Here is a 15,412-nt window from a genome sequence, read left to right as displayed (position 1 = left end):
AAATGAAGATTAAGAAAATCCACTGAGGGCAGCTAGATGGCCCTTACCACTCTTCTCCATGGAACAGATACTGATAACGATTCTTAGATAGAAGGTAAGGGTTAAAAGAAAGACAGAGGCAGAAAAGGCCACTGGATCTGACAACTAGGATGTTATTAATCATTTTGAAGTGAGTACTTTTGGTGGCAATGATTAGGTTAGGAGGCAGATTTTAAATAAATAATACTATACCACAGGAATTACCAAATTAATTTAGCCATAAAATTCTTTGGGGCTTGAAATATATTGCCAGAACCCAGAAAAAGATCCTCTAAACTAGAGGTATATTGTGTGAAGTAAGTTACCACTTAACATCTTATTTCAAACATTGGGGGAAGGGGAATATTAAGGAGAAATAAGGGGGAAGAGTAGGTATGTGAAAACAACATGAGAGTATCAGTATGTTGTATCTGAAACTGAATGTGGGGATGATCTTTCAAACACAAGGTTTGAGGAGAAGTGGTAAAGAGTAAATCAAACACTGAAAAATCTATGTTATATGTATCAGAAGGGCTAGGAAGAGTTTATCATACATGACTAGCACAACTGAAAGGATATGGGAGAACTAAGAGATATAAATGTGTATATCAAACAGACTGTAAGGGGAATTAGGTTAGTGTAATGGGACTGACAGTGAAGGGTAGACAGTGTAAAACAACATTCTTTGAGTATGTGTGTGAAAAAAAGCAAGGGCCTAGTTTCTGAAAGACATAGGGAGGAAAGGAAGAGTAGAGGGGAACAACAGCCAACTATGTGCCAGGCATTGTGCTAAACACCTTACAAATACAATCTCATTTGATCTTATTATTGATTGCTATTATTATACCAATTTTACAATTAAGAAAACTGAGACAAACAGAAGTTAAGTCACTTGCCTAGGGTCACACTGCTAGTAATTGCGACCTTAAAATAAGTCTTCTTGTTTTCAGGGTCACCATTCTATCCACTCTACCACCTAGCAACCAGATAAAGCTGAACTCTGAAATGAATGGAAACAAGTGAAAGTGGGAAGAATACAAAAGGAGATTGCTTCTCCCATCTGCAAACAAGAAAAAAAAAAATCAAAATACCAAGTCTGTCCCATGGTGTTTACACAGAGGCAGCTGATGAAGGAAGTACATGTCAAGAGGTAGGAAGGCTAAGTGGAAATGGTTGAGAAGGTACTTTTTGCTCTCTATAGGGAAAAAAAAAAAAACTTAGCCAAATATAGCTGCAAATGTAGAAGGAAAACACTAAGGAAATTGGTCAAAGTTCTGCAATATAAAATTAATACATGCAGTAGCAAATGAATGCAAAATTGAACATATCTCCCAATATTATAATAGTAATCAGATCTCATCAATGATAATGAAATAACTACATTTGAACTCTTTAACACCTCAAAGTTACCTGGCCCAGAAAAAAACACATCCAAGAGTGCTCAAACACTTAAGATCATTGCTAAACTACTATTGTGATCTCAGAGGAACTGTGGCAAATGGGAAAGGCAAAAGATTACCTAAATTCCAGAAAGGGTAATGAAATACTTAAATTCAAATGTAAGCCAATAAGCCTGACATAAATTTTCTGGTAAAATTACTGAATGATTGAAGCAATGGCTTATGAATATTAGAAAGGAAAAATGTGACCATTACAATCCAGTGTGAGCTCATAAAACAAAGTCTTCTGATAAAAGTATGATGGTCATGAAAGGCAACTAACAGAAATACTTAAGACCAAGGGCCATTCCCCAATAAATAAATGGTCAAAAACCATGAATTCAACTCAATGAGAATTTACTAAATAGGGCAGCTGGGTAGCTCAGTGGATTGAGAGTCAGGCCTAGAGACAGGAGGTCCTAGGTTCAAATCTGGCCTCAGACACTTCCCAGCTGTGTGACCCTGGGCAAGTCACTTGACCCCCATTGCCCACCCTTACCACTCTTCCACCTATGAGCCAATGCACAGAAGTTAAGGGTTTAAAAAAAAAGGGAAAAAAAAAAGAATTTACTAAATACCTACTATGCTCCAGTCACTATGTTGAGCACAGGAACACACACACAAAAAAAGTTCCTATCCTGAAAAAGTTTACATTCTACTCAATAAAATACAAAGTACTATGTTAGGGAAATAAGAATACTAACGAACTGGAAGGAGAGCAGGAAAAGATTTGCTGCTGATTGGGAACCCTACTTACCACTACATCATGAAAAATGGACAGTTTTCAAAAGAAAAAGTTCAAACTGTCAGCAAACATATAACAAACTTCTCCAGGTCACTAATAATAGAAATACAAATTAAAATAGGTCAAGTTCTACGTCCTAACCAGTAAATTAACAAAAATATGAAAATAATCAATGTTCAAGGAGAGGTGAAAAGTCAGACACACTAATATGTTAATAGACCTATGAATTAATCAAACCATTTCAGAAAACAATGTTGAACTATAAAATAAAATTTTGTCCCTTAATTGGTCATACCTTGACAGAGTTCCTATACAGGTAAGAACCAATGCAGAAGCCATGTACTGTAATAGTATCCTCTCAATATGTGAGGATTGAAATTAACTTTCCACAAATACCAGGAAAACTGAAAGATGCTATGTAAGTTAGATGGATTCCTAGTGGCTAATTTATGAGGGAACATGGACAAGAGTTGTATAGGATGGCCAGGATAGCCTACAAGGATTGTGAAAGACAAACTCAAGAGTAGTTTTATTAGCAATTCCAAGTCAGCTTGGAAGGAGAACTCCAAAAGGACTACTCCAATGCTTGTTCCTGAGTTGTTTAACTTTTTTATTAAAGACATAAACAAATCATTATCAGATCTCCAGTACAGTCAATACATTGCATGACAGTCATATTTTAAAAACTCTTGATAGGCATGGAACACTGGGCTGAACCTCATTAAGACACAGCACAGAGCAGTTACTTAATAAATGTTCATTCTCTTCCTTTGTTGCAAGAGAAGGTTTTGGTGGGGACGAGTTATATCCAAAAGATAGTAAAAAATTTCTAAAACCTACAGGCAGCCTTGTGGCTGACTAGAAGAGGGCAAGACAATACTTGTCTTTCCAGGGAGATTATCCTGCCCAGGTGTAGTGTTTGATTAGAAATCAGAATAGAAAGTCAGGAGGGAGAAGACAGCCAATAACTATCTGGTCAGGAGGCAAGCACTAGTGAGGTACTTCAGCCCTACTTGCTAGCTACAGAGGGCACAGAGAAATAGAGGCCCTGCAAAATTGGGGAGATGGTCTATAATATATGATCCAAGCAAAGATGTAGGCACTACATAGGTGAAGATTCCCACACCTCACTCCAGCAGCAGAAAAACTTTCTCATTATTTTCCCTTTTAGAATTCTGGATCAGAATGTTCTCAGGATCTAAACTATTACAGGGAATGAGATTCAATAATCCCTGGGAATATGAGCTTGAGCTGGAATTGTTTTCTATTGTATTGCAATTCCCTCTAGGTCTGGCACTCAGTCCACTGAGCCACCTAGCTGTCCCCATAAACAAGATAAACTTAAGAACTTAAGTGCTGGACTTAGATGCAAAAATCTAACTATGCAAGTATGCAAAGACAAATATGATTAGGATGCAATTCATATGAAAAATATCTAGGGGTTTTGGGTGGATTGCAAGTAAAATGTCAACAACATGAACCAAAAATACTAGTATAATCTTGATGCTGTAATCCATTCACAAGCATTTATTAACTACTTAATATGTATATATATTTGTGTTGTGTATATATGTGTATTACATGTATGCAAAATAAATGCAAAGGGAGATCCAGGGAAAGGTTTCATGTATGCAGTGGCACTTGATTTAAGTTTTGAAGTACACAAGGGGCTCTGGAGCAAAAGTGAAGAAGTAGTACATTACAAGAATGGGTAACAGCCAGTACAAAGGCACACAGATGGGAAAATGGGAGTGTCAGTTGCAAGCAAAAGATTGCTGAGCCAAATAGAAATATGAAAAAAGGAGTAATGTACAATGAGATTGGAAACATAGGAGTCAGATTGTAAAGAACTTTAAATGCCAAACCAAAGAATTTGTATTTGATACTAAAAGCTACAGGAAACCACTAGAGTTGCTCAGGTAAGAGAATGACATATTTGCTTTAGGAAAATTGCTATGGAAGATGTGTGGCACATTGGAGAAAAGAAGAGACTTCAGGAAGGGATTGCAATTAGAAGGCTATTGTAAATTATCCATTAATGGAAGCACAGAATCCAAAATAAAGGAAGTTATATAGTCCCACAATACTCTGATCTTTACTTTGATCACATCTGGACTATTGTTTCCAACTCTGAGTTATCACATTTTAGACACACATTAACAACTTGAAACATTTCCAAAGGAACATGAGGAAAGCCCAAACTATGTCAAATAGGATCAATTTTATGAACAAATGTTTAGCATGGAAAAGACTTAGAAGACATGGTGTTCATATATCTGAAGGATTGTCTCATGAGGAAAAAAAAACAACATTAAGTTTATTCTGCTTGGCTCTAAAGGGAGAGTTTGTCACCAGGATTAAAGATTCCAGATCAACACAACTTCGTAACAATTAAGGCTGCCCAATGGAATGGGCTTGCTGCAAATATATTTAAGTTCCCTGTAAGGGGGGACTCTTTTAGCAGAGGCTGATGAATATATGTCAGGGATATTCTTGAAATGATTTACACTGTCAGTAGAGATGAGACTAAATGACCTCTGAGATCTTTTTCAACTCTATATAATTCTGATTCTTCTGGAGTACCAACTTTAAAAAAGCCCTGTGGTGATTGGACCGTTATAATACTTATTGTGAATTGTTCTACCAATAAACCTTCTCAACTCTCCCAAAATATTCACTTTCAATGTTTAAACAACTATGTAACAAACAGCTCTTTACTAACCCAGGTTTTATTACTTTCCTAAATGGATGTTTAAGTAAATGCTATGGGGTGATTAATATACCCAAATGTTTTAAATTACTTTGAAAATACAAAATTGTAAGATGGCATTAAAACCACAGAAGTACTTTTTTCCCCTACCAAAAAAAAGTAATTTTTCAAACTACCCCTAACAATGCCCATTATCAGCACCTACTCTATAGCTTGAGTCTTAGCTAACAGGAATTCTTTGTGTTACTCATTCAGCTCAAATACTTCTGTGTGATACTAAACCTCAGTTTCATCATTTGCAAAACCGAGATAATAGCACCCACCTAAGAGGGTTGTTGTGAGGATCAAATAAAGTAGTGTGTAAAATGCTTTATAAACATTAAAATGCAATATAAATTCTAGTTGTTTAAAAAAAAAAAAAAGTCTTAGCTAGCTACCTGGGACACTGAGAGGTTAAGTAGCTTGTCCAAAATGATACAACTAATATTTGTCAGATATGAGACTGAAACCCAGGCCATTGAGACTCCAAGGTCAAAAGAGCACTAAAAGACTGCCTGCCCTTTGATCCAGCCATACCATTGCTGGGTTTGTACCCCAGAGAGATCATAGGGAAAAAGACTGGTACAAAAATATTTATAGCCACGCTCTTTATGGTGGCAAAAAACTGGAAAATGAGGGTATGCCCTTCAATTGGGGAATGGCTGAACAAATCGTGGTATATGCTGGTGATGGAATACTACTGTACTCAAAGGAATAATAAACTGGAGGAATTCCATGTGAACTGGAATGACCTCCAGGAGCTGATGCAAAGTGAAAGGAGGAGAGCCAAAAGACCATTGTACACAGAGACTAATACACTGTGGTAAAATCGAATGTAATGGACCTCTGCACTAGCAGAAATGCAATGATCCAGGACAATTCTGAGGGATTTATGGAAAAGAATACTATTCACATTCAGAGGAAGAACTACAGGAGTGGAAACACAGAAGAAAAAAAACTGCTTGAACACATGGTTTGATGCGGACATGATTGGGGACGTAGACTCGAAATGAACACCCTAGTACAACTATCAATAATATAGAAATAGGTCTTGATCGATGGCACATGTTAAAACCAGTGGAAATGCTATGGGGGGCAGAGGGAGATGAAGGGGAAAGTAAGAACTTGAATCAAGTAACCATGGAAATGTTTTCTAAAAAGAAAAAAAAAAGTCTCAAAGGTCATCTCTCTACCCACAATCTCTTCCTTCTCTTGATTCCTATATATCAAGCCTAAACCAGACATTCTACAACTCTGACCTGTGACTCAACCTCATCAGTTTCTCTGCATCCTTTACTCCTCTCTCTAATCCATACAATTATCAAACTGAAATTCCTAAAGAGCAGATCTGATCATAACACTTTTCTATGTAAAAATTTTTTGTGGCTCCCTCAGCTATAGGATAAAGTACAGATTCTATTTGCTATTTATAGCCTTTCAGAATCTGGACTTAATCTCTTTCCAGGCTGATTATACATTACTCTCCATCACTTATTCTACATTCCAGACAAGCAATTTCTACTGCTCCCCATATGTGGCATCTTTACATAGGTTGTCCATCAGACCTGAAATGACCTCCCTCCTCATATTTGGCTCTTGAGTCCCTAGTTTCCTTCAAATATGAATTCAAGCGCTACCTTCTTTAAGAGGTCTTCCCCTAAGAAATCACTATTATTTTGTATAGACCCTGGAGTAACTACTTGTGTGTGAATATATTGCAACCCCCTTGGCTCTCAAGCTATAATTCAAAGGTCTCTTTTTTATTTAAATCCTAGCACTTCTGCATTTGTCAGGCCTAGAAGTGTCTGGAAAGCACATAATAAATTCTTGATTATTGCAATTCAACAAGCATCCCTACAAATAGTTTATAATCTAGAAGACATAATCTAGTGGAAGACATAGAATATGTATTCAAATAATTGTTATAAATATAGCAGAACTATAGCCCAAAACCAAGGTAAGAGTCCAAGGGTATAAGTGATCATAGATAGATTCTACAACTGGAAGAGACCTTGTCTTGATTTAGTCCTCTCATTTTAGAGATGAGGAAACTAAGCAACTGGGGAAGGGATTAAGAGACTTTCCTGTAATGACAACAGAAGTAAGAAACAGAGCTGGAATTTTAACTCTGGAACTCAAGTTCAGCTCTCTTATTTTATCTCTGAGAAGACTCAATGGAGAAAGTAGAACTTGTAACATACCTTGAAAGATGGGTAAAATTTCAGAAGTTGAAGGTTTGGGGAAATTACAGGGCAGTGATGACAAACCATTTAGAGACGGGGTGCCATGTTCCACCCTGCACCCCCTCACCCTCCTCCACCCCAAATGGGAAGGGGGGAAACATTCCCATTGGGCAGAGGGGTGGATGATGAGAGGGGCATGTGGAGAGGGGGAGTGTGACCCAAGCACTCTGCTCCCCTCCAGCTATTTTCTACACTAGCTCTACTCCCTTCAAACCCCACCATGGGAATGACCTTCACGACAAGACTCAATAGGCTGCCACTGTGCTGCACTCTCAAGCATGTGAGCCCTGCCACCCCGCCACCACCCTTATCCCTATTGAGCTGCTGGACTGAGTGGGGAGGGAGGAGGTGAAGTGAGGGATATCCTCAGGTGCATGGAGAGGGAGAACAGCTCCACCCCAATCCCTCTGACTTTCTAGTAACAAATTCTAGCAGGCAACTGCAGGCATTCCCACAGAGAGGTTTCTGTGTGCCCTTTTTGGCATGTATGCCATAGGTTCGCCATCACTGCTACAGGGTATGCATTCCAGATAGGAACAAAAACATGGGGTAAGAAAAAATATGAGTAATAGAGAGAAGTCTGGTTTGGAACATTTGGGGAAAGCATGAAGTTAGAAAGGTAGATATCAGCAAGACTGGAAAAACCTAAAAAGCTTGGCTAAAGATTATGGATTAAATTTATAGTCTTATACATGCAAATGAAACTATTATTTCACCAATAGCAAGATACAGATTGTGGTTGTGTTTTTTCTCCTAATGGTGATATTGCATTAAATTTGAAAGTGTGATCAGAGTTAAGACATTCATTCTGAAAATCACAGAATCTAAGAATTGGAAGGGACCTCAGCAGCCATTCATTTCAAAATAAATCTCCAGTATAGCATATCTGACAAGTAATTATCCTGCTTCTTTTTTGAAAATTTACCAGGAAGGAAGGAAGGAAGGAAGGAAGGAAGGAAGGAAGGAAGGAAGGNGGAGGGGGGAAGGAAGGAAGGAAGGAAGGAAGGAAGGAAGGAAGGAAGGAAGGAAGGAAGGAAGGAAGGAAAAATTCTCAAAGTATCCCATTCTACTAATGAATTCTAAGCAGATTCTACTAGAATAGAATTCTACTAGGAAATTCTATAGCTCTAATTGTTAGCAAGTTTTGTTTGTTTTTTTTTTTGACATTAAGCCCAAATATGCCTCTTTGCAACTTTCATATATACATAGTTCCTGGTTCTACACCTTGGGACTGATAAAAACAAGTATAACCCCTCTTTGAAATGACATAAGTATTTAAAGGCAGCTATCTGATTTCCACTCATCTGGTTTCCACTCTTTTCCCCAAAGCTAAACATACCCAAGTTGTTTCAAGTGATCCTCAGGGGACATGTATTCATGGTCCTTAAGCATCTTGGTTACCCCCTCCAGCTTATCAATATGGGTCTTGGAAATGGACACAATAATCTAGACAAGGTCTAACAAGAGCTGGGGGTGGGAGGACCATCCCCTCCTTATTCCTTGAAGTTATGCCTCTTTAAATACATCTCAAGGTGATATTAACTTTTTTGCCATATCACACTGGCTGGTTCTTGTTAAGCATGTAATCCACCAATATCACCCCCCTGTCTATTTCAAAATAACCACAGTACTATTTCATCATGATCCCCGAACCTAGTCTTGTCAAGTTGTTTTTCAAATCCAAACATAAGACTTCACATTTATCTCTACTGAAGTTTATTTTACTAAATCAGCCCAATATTCTAGACATATCAAGTTGATTTCTAGATTCTAATTCTGTCATCCAGTGTGGTAACTATCCCTCCTAGTCTGGTGTCATCTGCAAATCTGATAGGCATGCCATCTATACCTTTACCCAAATTACTATTTTAAAAACAAAAAAGTCAACAACAAATCCCTGGGGCACTCCTTGGGAAACCTCCCACCAAGATGACATTTAATCTGGCCAGGAAAATAGTTCTGAATCCATCTAAATGTGTTATCTAGTCAATTGTCCTCACAAGGATTACATGATATACATGATATATTATTAAAATAACTGCTAAAATCTCAATAAACTATACACACACACACACACACACACACACACACACACACACACACACACACATCTTTTCTCTTATATATCAATTAGGATCTATGACAGAAAAGGAAATGAAGTTAGTCTGGCATAACTTGTTCTTGAAGCCATACTAGCTAGCTCACTGTAATCACTGCTTCCTTTTGTTGATGTTCTTCAACATATCTTTAATGATCTGTTCTAGAACTTTCCTAGGAATCAAAGACAAATTCACTGGCCTATAGTTTGAAGACACTTTCAAGAAAGCAAAGAAAACAATGGGATACTTTTGAAATTGAAATTAATTTTAATTCATTCATTCAAAAGTTGTCTACTATTTAAAACACACAGCTAAAAATTTCACATATTCCCACCTCTTGCCTTATGAAATTACCTGGATTATACTGTGATGCTTCTTGAAACCCTGGCCTCTCTAAAATCATGTTCTATTTGTGCTGCCTTGTTGGTAAATCTAACAAAGTCCTTACTTAAAAAAACAAACATGAATTATGTGTTCATTCTAAAATACAAAAAAAACAAACAAAAAACCTGAGTATATCTACAAATAATAAACCTAAAAGATTTAGAAAGCAAATGTAAATAACTTAAATGTATTAATAGAAATGATATAGCATTTTAAAATCTGTAAGGTGCTTCATATAATCAATTGAGCCTCACAATAACTTTAAGATAGTTATTACAGATATTATTTACATTTTATAGAAGAAGAAAGTGAAGAAACTGAGGTTCACTGAGTTTACTTGTGTTCATATAGCTACTAAGTGTCAGAAGTAGAAATAGTCTTCCTGGGCCCAAGTCATGTTTAGTTCTCTATAGAGAAAAACTTCCCTAAATCCGATTAAAAACAGCAACATTTGAAAAATAATCTGTTTAGATGAGTTACACATTTTTCTTAATCCCATATACTTTTTAAAATAGACATTTGATGATCTTGTTCTGCTCTTCTGGTTTTCTTTTTCAAAGGTTATTCCTTAGCACAGTATTAAAGTACCATCTGATTTAAGTGCTTTTCAAGCTCTCATCTTTCATTCCTTGAAGATATTAATCAAATGAAAAGAAACTGCCACATTCTAACCATAAGAAAAGCTCTTGGTATCTTACTGGTAATCTTTTAAGGAATTGATGAAGAGAAAGGAACTAAAATAAAAATTTCAAAACCTTAAATTGAATCCATCTATTTTTCAAAGTAACTTTTTCCATAAATATAATCTAAAAGTATAACTGTTTCCATTATTAAGCTGCCTATTGTCCTTTCAGGTATGCTCGAGGGAGGTCTTTCACATTACATTCACATTACTTCCAGATCTAAATATTTAACCATAGTTTTGTGAGCTCCTTATGTGTCATCAACTGTACATCAATAGGCATCACAAAATCAACATATCCAAATGACAACTCTTCTTTCTCTGCACACCCAACTCCTCTTCCCAATTACCAAATTCTTTTGAAAAGACTACAATTCTTATAATCACTCGGTTTTGTAATCTGTCATCCTCAACAATTCTCCAAGAATCAGTTGAAAAATCTTATCTACCTCTATAATGTTTTGTGGAGTCTGTTCCCTTCTCTCTACTCAGAGGGTCACAACCAGGTTCAAGCCTCTCATCTTTCCCCAGGAGTAAACTCTTCTTGGCTTCTCAACATCCATTCCCTTCCCTCTTCTATCCACCCTCCAAACTACCCAATTGATATTCCTTAAGCATAGAATGATTATCATTCCCCACCCAAAGAAACTGTAGTTAGTTGCATTTGCATTTAGGAACAAATAGGAAATTCCAGATTAAGTTCTTCATAATCTAGGTGCAATCCAACATTCCACGTACTTTACATATTCCACAAAAATAAGTCTACTTATTGTTCCCCAGAAAGAGCATCCAATCTCCAGTCTCCATCTTTATACATGTTAAACCCCTGCTTAAAATGCCTATATGTAGGGTCTTTCATTATCTCCCCCATGACCATGCCTCTCTGAATTATTCTGTAAATATGCTCTATTTACTCATCACATGTTATTTCTCCCACAGAATGTAAGCTCCCTGAGGGCATAAGTTATTTTATTTGTTTATGTCTTTGTATCCCCAGAGTTTGTCCTAGTCCTGGCACTCAAGAGACACTTAATAAATGTTGATTTAGAGTAATTTATGTTTAAATCAAGGTTTTGAATAGACACTAGTACTTTTCTGTTGTGAAAAGAGTAAAGGGTTTTTTTAAGTTTATCACAGAAAACACAAAAATATTCCATCCCTATCAGTCTCTCAACAGAGATGCTTTAAATAAGTATAAATGGATTTAGTATATTCCAGTATAAGAAAATCAATAAAGCTTTTAAAAGTAACTTGTATTCTCAGTGACCAGGCTACCACCTGTACACAATCACTGTCACCTTTCAGTTGGAAAAGGGGGCAGACAGTTTATTACAAGAACTCTTCACCAAATTAAAAATAGAAAAGGAGGGAAAACTCTTCAGCAACAGGCATTTCCAGATTTTACATTTAAACAAACCAGCACATCTTTTCAATTCACAACAGTAATAGGTTGGAGTATCCTTCAAGAGGCAAGAAGCAAAAAATAACTACCCAATCCCCAATCCCATCTATCTCCTCCACCAGGGAGCAATAGATTTCCTATCAACATGTGATAAGTAGAACCTTCCAAAGTGCCAAAACCTACCTAAGAAAAATTCTTTTCCACAATCAGGCAAAATTAGAAATTATTCTCCCTGTTCTTCCCTTCCGGTTTCCCCCATTTCTTCTCCCAACAATTTGTTTGTCTTTAGCTCTATTCATGCCCACTTCCCTTCCCCTCTCCTTCAGTCTCCGCTGCCTTCAAACCTCACATCTTTTCCTCCTCTTCCAAAAAATGCCTAATCCCACCAAATCTGCTTCTCCAGGGAATGGATTATAGAAACTTCATCCCAGAAGTAATTACTCTCAAGATCCACAATTTCCCAATCATCTTCAAAATCCTGGAAGATCTCTTAATTCTATTCCTCACATTGAGAGAAGACTTTTAACATCCATACATACACACACTCAGAAGGAGAAGCTTCTAGTCTTTCTTTGCATAGAGGGAAGATTCTCCATCACATAAGCTGAGAAGGAAAACTCCACTATATCTCACCCTCATAGGCACAAGCCTTAAATATCGCACATGGAACCTCCTTTCATGTACACATAGGCTGAGGAGAAAGCTTCCAATATCTTACACACACTCGGAGGGAGGCCTCCTCAATTGCTCTCACACATTCTCTGAGGGAATAAGAGTCCAATATCTCTGTCATACACATGCTGAAGGGAAAGCCTCCAATAGCTTACAAACACATGCGCGCCATCAAACTCACACACGCATGCTGAGACCTCCAATAACTTATTCACATACCTCCAAACTCACACTCGCATGTAAAAGGAAAGACCTCCAATAACTTACACACCCTCACGCACACACTCGCCGATGAAAGGGAAACCTCCTCAATCGCCCTCATAACTAGCAGAGGAAATAGAAGTGCAATCCCTCTTTTCATACATGCTGTGAAGGGAAAGCGTCCAATAACTTACAAACACACACGCCTCCAAACTCACACACTTATTATGCTAAGGGGAAGGCCTCCCATAACTTAAGACACAAAACACAAATACACACACGGGGAGGGAGGAAAAAAACGTCCAACCTATTTCTTTCACATCTACATGGTGAGAAGCCTCCAATATCTTATACACACATATGCCGAGAGGAGCCTCCACTATTTTTTACACACGCGCGCGCAAACGCACACGCCGGCCGGTCCAGGGAGGCCTCTAATGGCTCCCGCCGCCCCAGCGTCCGAGCACTCCAATGCCCGCCTGTGCCTCCTCTAACGGCAGCCTCTGCTCGCGTCTTCTCTCTCCACCGAGGAGCCCGTAACCACCGCCCTCGCCCTCCTCCTCGCGTCGCCCGGCCTTGGCCCTGGCCCTAGACCCGGACCGTTCCCGGTCGACCGGCTCCTCTAGCCCCGGGCCGCCCTAGGCCCCGCGGTGTCCGGGGCGGCCGCGGGCAGAGGAAGGTCAGGAGTTCCCGCGGGACGCCCGCTCCCGGCGCAGCTCCCACCTACCATGGTACAGATGGAAGCAAATTTGGAGACTGTCATTAGGATTTCCATCCGCCCAGCGCCATCTTCCACCCAATCACAGCGGCGGCGGCAGCAGCGCCGGGCTCCGAGCACCGGGCGCGGGGGAGGAGGAGCAGGGCAGGGGGGCCACCGCCCTCACCGCCGGCTGCCCAACAGCCTCAGCCCAGCCGGCTGACTGAAGGACTGGCCGACCGACCCAAAGACCAACCCAAGCAAACGTCGGACCCCAGTGCTCCGGCAGCCCAGCCTCGGCCCCCGCCCCCGGCTCCGGCTCGGGCTCGGGCTGCGGCTCCTCCCCGGCTCAGAGCGCAGCCGCTGCCTCCGGGGCCCGCTCCTGCCCGCCTCGCACCCCGCCCAGCACGGACTGGGGAGAGAGCTCCGCCGGGGCCCTAATGCCCGGCCTGTCCAGGCAACTCCGGCACCACCCACTCGCCGCGCCCCGGGAACCGACAATCCGAGCGGCCGGCACTTCCTCCGCCTCCGCCCCGCAGCTAGAAGCCAGCAAGCTCCGCCCCCAGCCACCAGCCCGCGGAACCCTAGCGGCCACACGCGCACGAGGCACCGCCCTCTACTTCTCTTCTTCCTCCTCCTCCTCCCCACGGGCCTTCAGAACCCCGCCCCCAACGTGTGGCGGGGTAGGGCCTTAGGGGGTGGGGAAGAGCGAAGCCTCCGCCATCGGCACTTCCCTCCGGGTCCTAGTGCTCTTCTACTAAAGGTTCCCTCATTTCCCTTCTCTAAGAATCGAGGATTTGAGTCCGGGAAGCCAGAGCAGCTGAGGTGGTCGAGACAGTTAGGAAGATGTTATAGAAAGTTGGGTGTTTGCCTGATTCACTTGGGCAATTCAGACCCCAAGGTGGGATTTGGGGGCTAAACTTCCAACCCACCCTTGCCCCAAGGGTAGTGTCTGAGAAGAGTCAGGGACAAAACTTGCCCTTCCGTTCCTTGGGGTGGGAATGGGGAAAAACTCACCTTGTTAGCAAAGTGACCCAAATCATTTGCAAAGTCTAGTTTTTCTTTCAAAACGGCGTACGAGGGTCGAAAGCTACACGGGAACACAGTATTAAAGTTAGAAGAGATCTTGTAAGACTTCAAAGTCCTATTCCCTTATTTTACAGTTGGGGAAACTGAGGCCAGAGAGTACAAATGATTTCCCCAAAGTACAATACCAAAGAAAGAATTAGAGAAAAGTAAAGACTCGATATATACATATATATTTAGCTCGGTGATGTAAGAGGAAGGGTAAGTAATCTGCAAAAAGACAGCCTGCCTGTTGGGTATGAATTTTGATGATGCTTATAAATATACTCTCTAAATATACTTTTTCAGACAGCAAGAATTGCAAAGAGAAGAATGGGATGAGACCCAACAAAGATAATATTACCGAGGGAGACAAAAGGAAGTTGATAAGACTGGGAAGTGAGAGAAAAAATAGACAAGTTTTGTGAGAAGTATACCAGAGTGTAAACTAGTAGAACTGTTTTCTCATTTCTATTTTTAAAATGTGTCACTTGAAATTGAAAACCTACCTGTCATTTCAGGCAGCTCAGCTTTAATTTTTTCTTGTTTCAGGAAATAAGCTTACTTAAAATTATCCAATAAATTCCTATTTTTAAAAAAGATTAGAGTTATTTTTAAATATTATTTTACAGAAGTAAGTGGGGGTGATCAAGGCTAAGTTCTAATGTCTGTTATATTAGAGGCTGTACTAAATTGAACCACTTTCCCCAAATTAATGGACCAAAGATTTTCAATGTTTGCTAAAAAGTCAATTTCCATTTTGACTTCCATTATAACATAGTAGATGGATTCCACTAGAGAAAAAAAAATGGCCTGAGGGGTAAAAAAAAAAAAAAATAGCGTCTAGCAAAGTACTTTACACCTAGTAATAAATCCATAAATTGTTTTTGATTTGATATTTAATCTAACCTATCTTCTTTTCTCCAGTATCTTCCCCTTAAACCATCTATACGCCATTGCCAGATTAGTCTTCCTAATGTACATTCTCTAGATCATACCATTCCCCTACAAAAAAA

At 39.6% G+C, this 15,412-nt stretch overlaps 1 protein-coding gene across 1 annotated transcript in view; it reads right to left on the bottom strand.

Annotated features, from left to right (window-relative positions):
• USP12 (ubiquitin specific peptidase 12) overlaps nucleotides 1-13,484 on the bottom strand; it is a 124,924-nt gene extending 111,440 nt beyond the window's left edge. The window contains exon 1 of the mRNA XM_044668287.1: nucleotides 13,362-13,484. Within this exon, the coding sequence (XP_044524222.1) occupies nucleotides 13,362-13,409 (48 nt within the window). The 5' untranslated portion in view covers nucleotides 13,410-13,484. The remainder of the gene's footprint in view (nucleotides 1-13,361) is intronic.
• Nucleotides 13,485-15,412: the final 1,928 nt, after the last annotated feature.

The sequence above is a fragment of the Gracilinanus agilis genome, chromosome 3 (genome assembly GCF_016433145.1).
Source record: "Gracilinanus agilis isolate LMUSP501 chromosome 3, AgileGrace, whole genome shotgun sequence".
In the NCBI taxonomy this organism is placed as follows: Eukaryota; Metazoa; Chordata; class Mammalia; order Didelphimorphia; family Didelphidae; genus Gracilinanus; species Gracilinanus agilis.
Note: the sequence above shows the minus strand (reverse complement) of the source record. Positions and strands in the feature narration are given on the sequence as shown.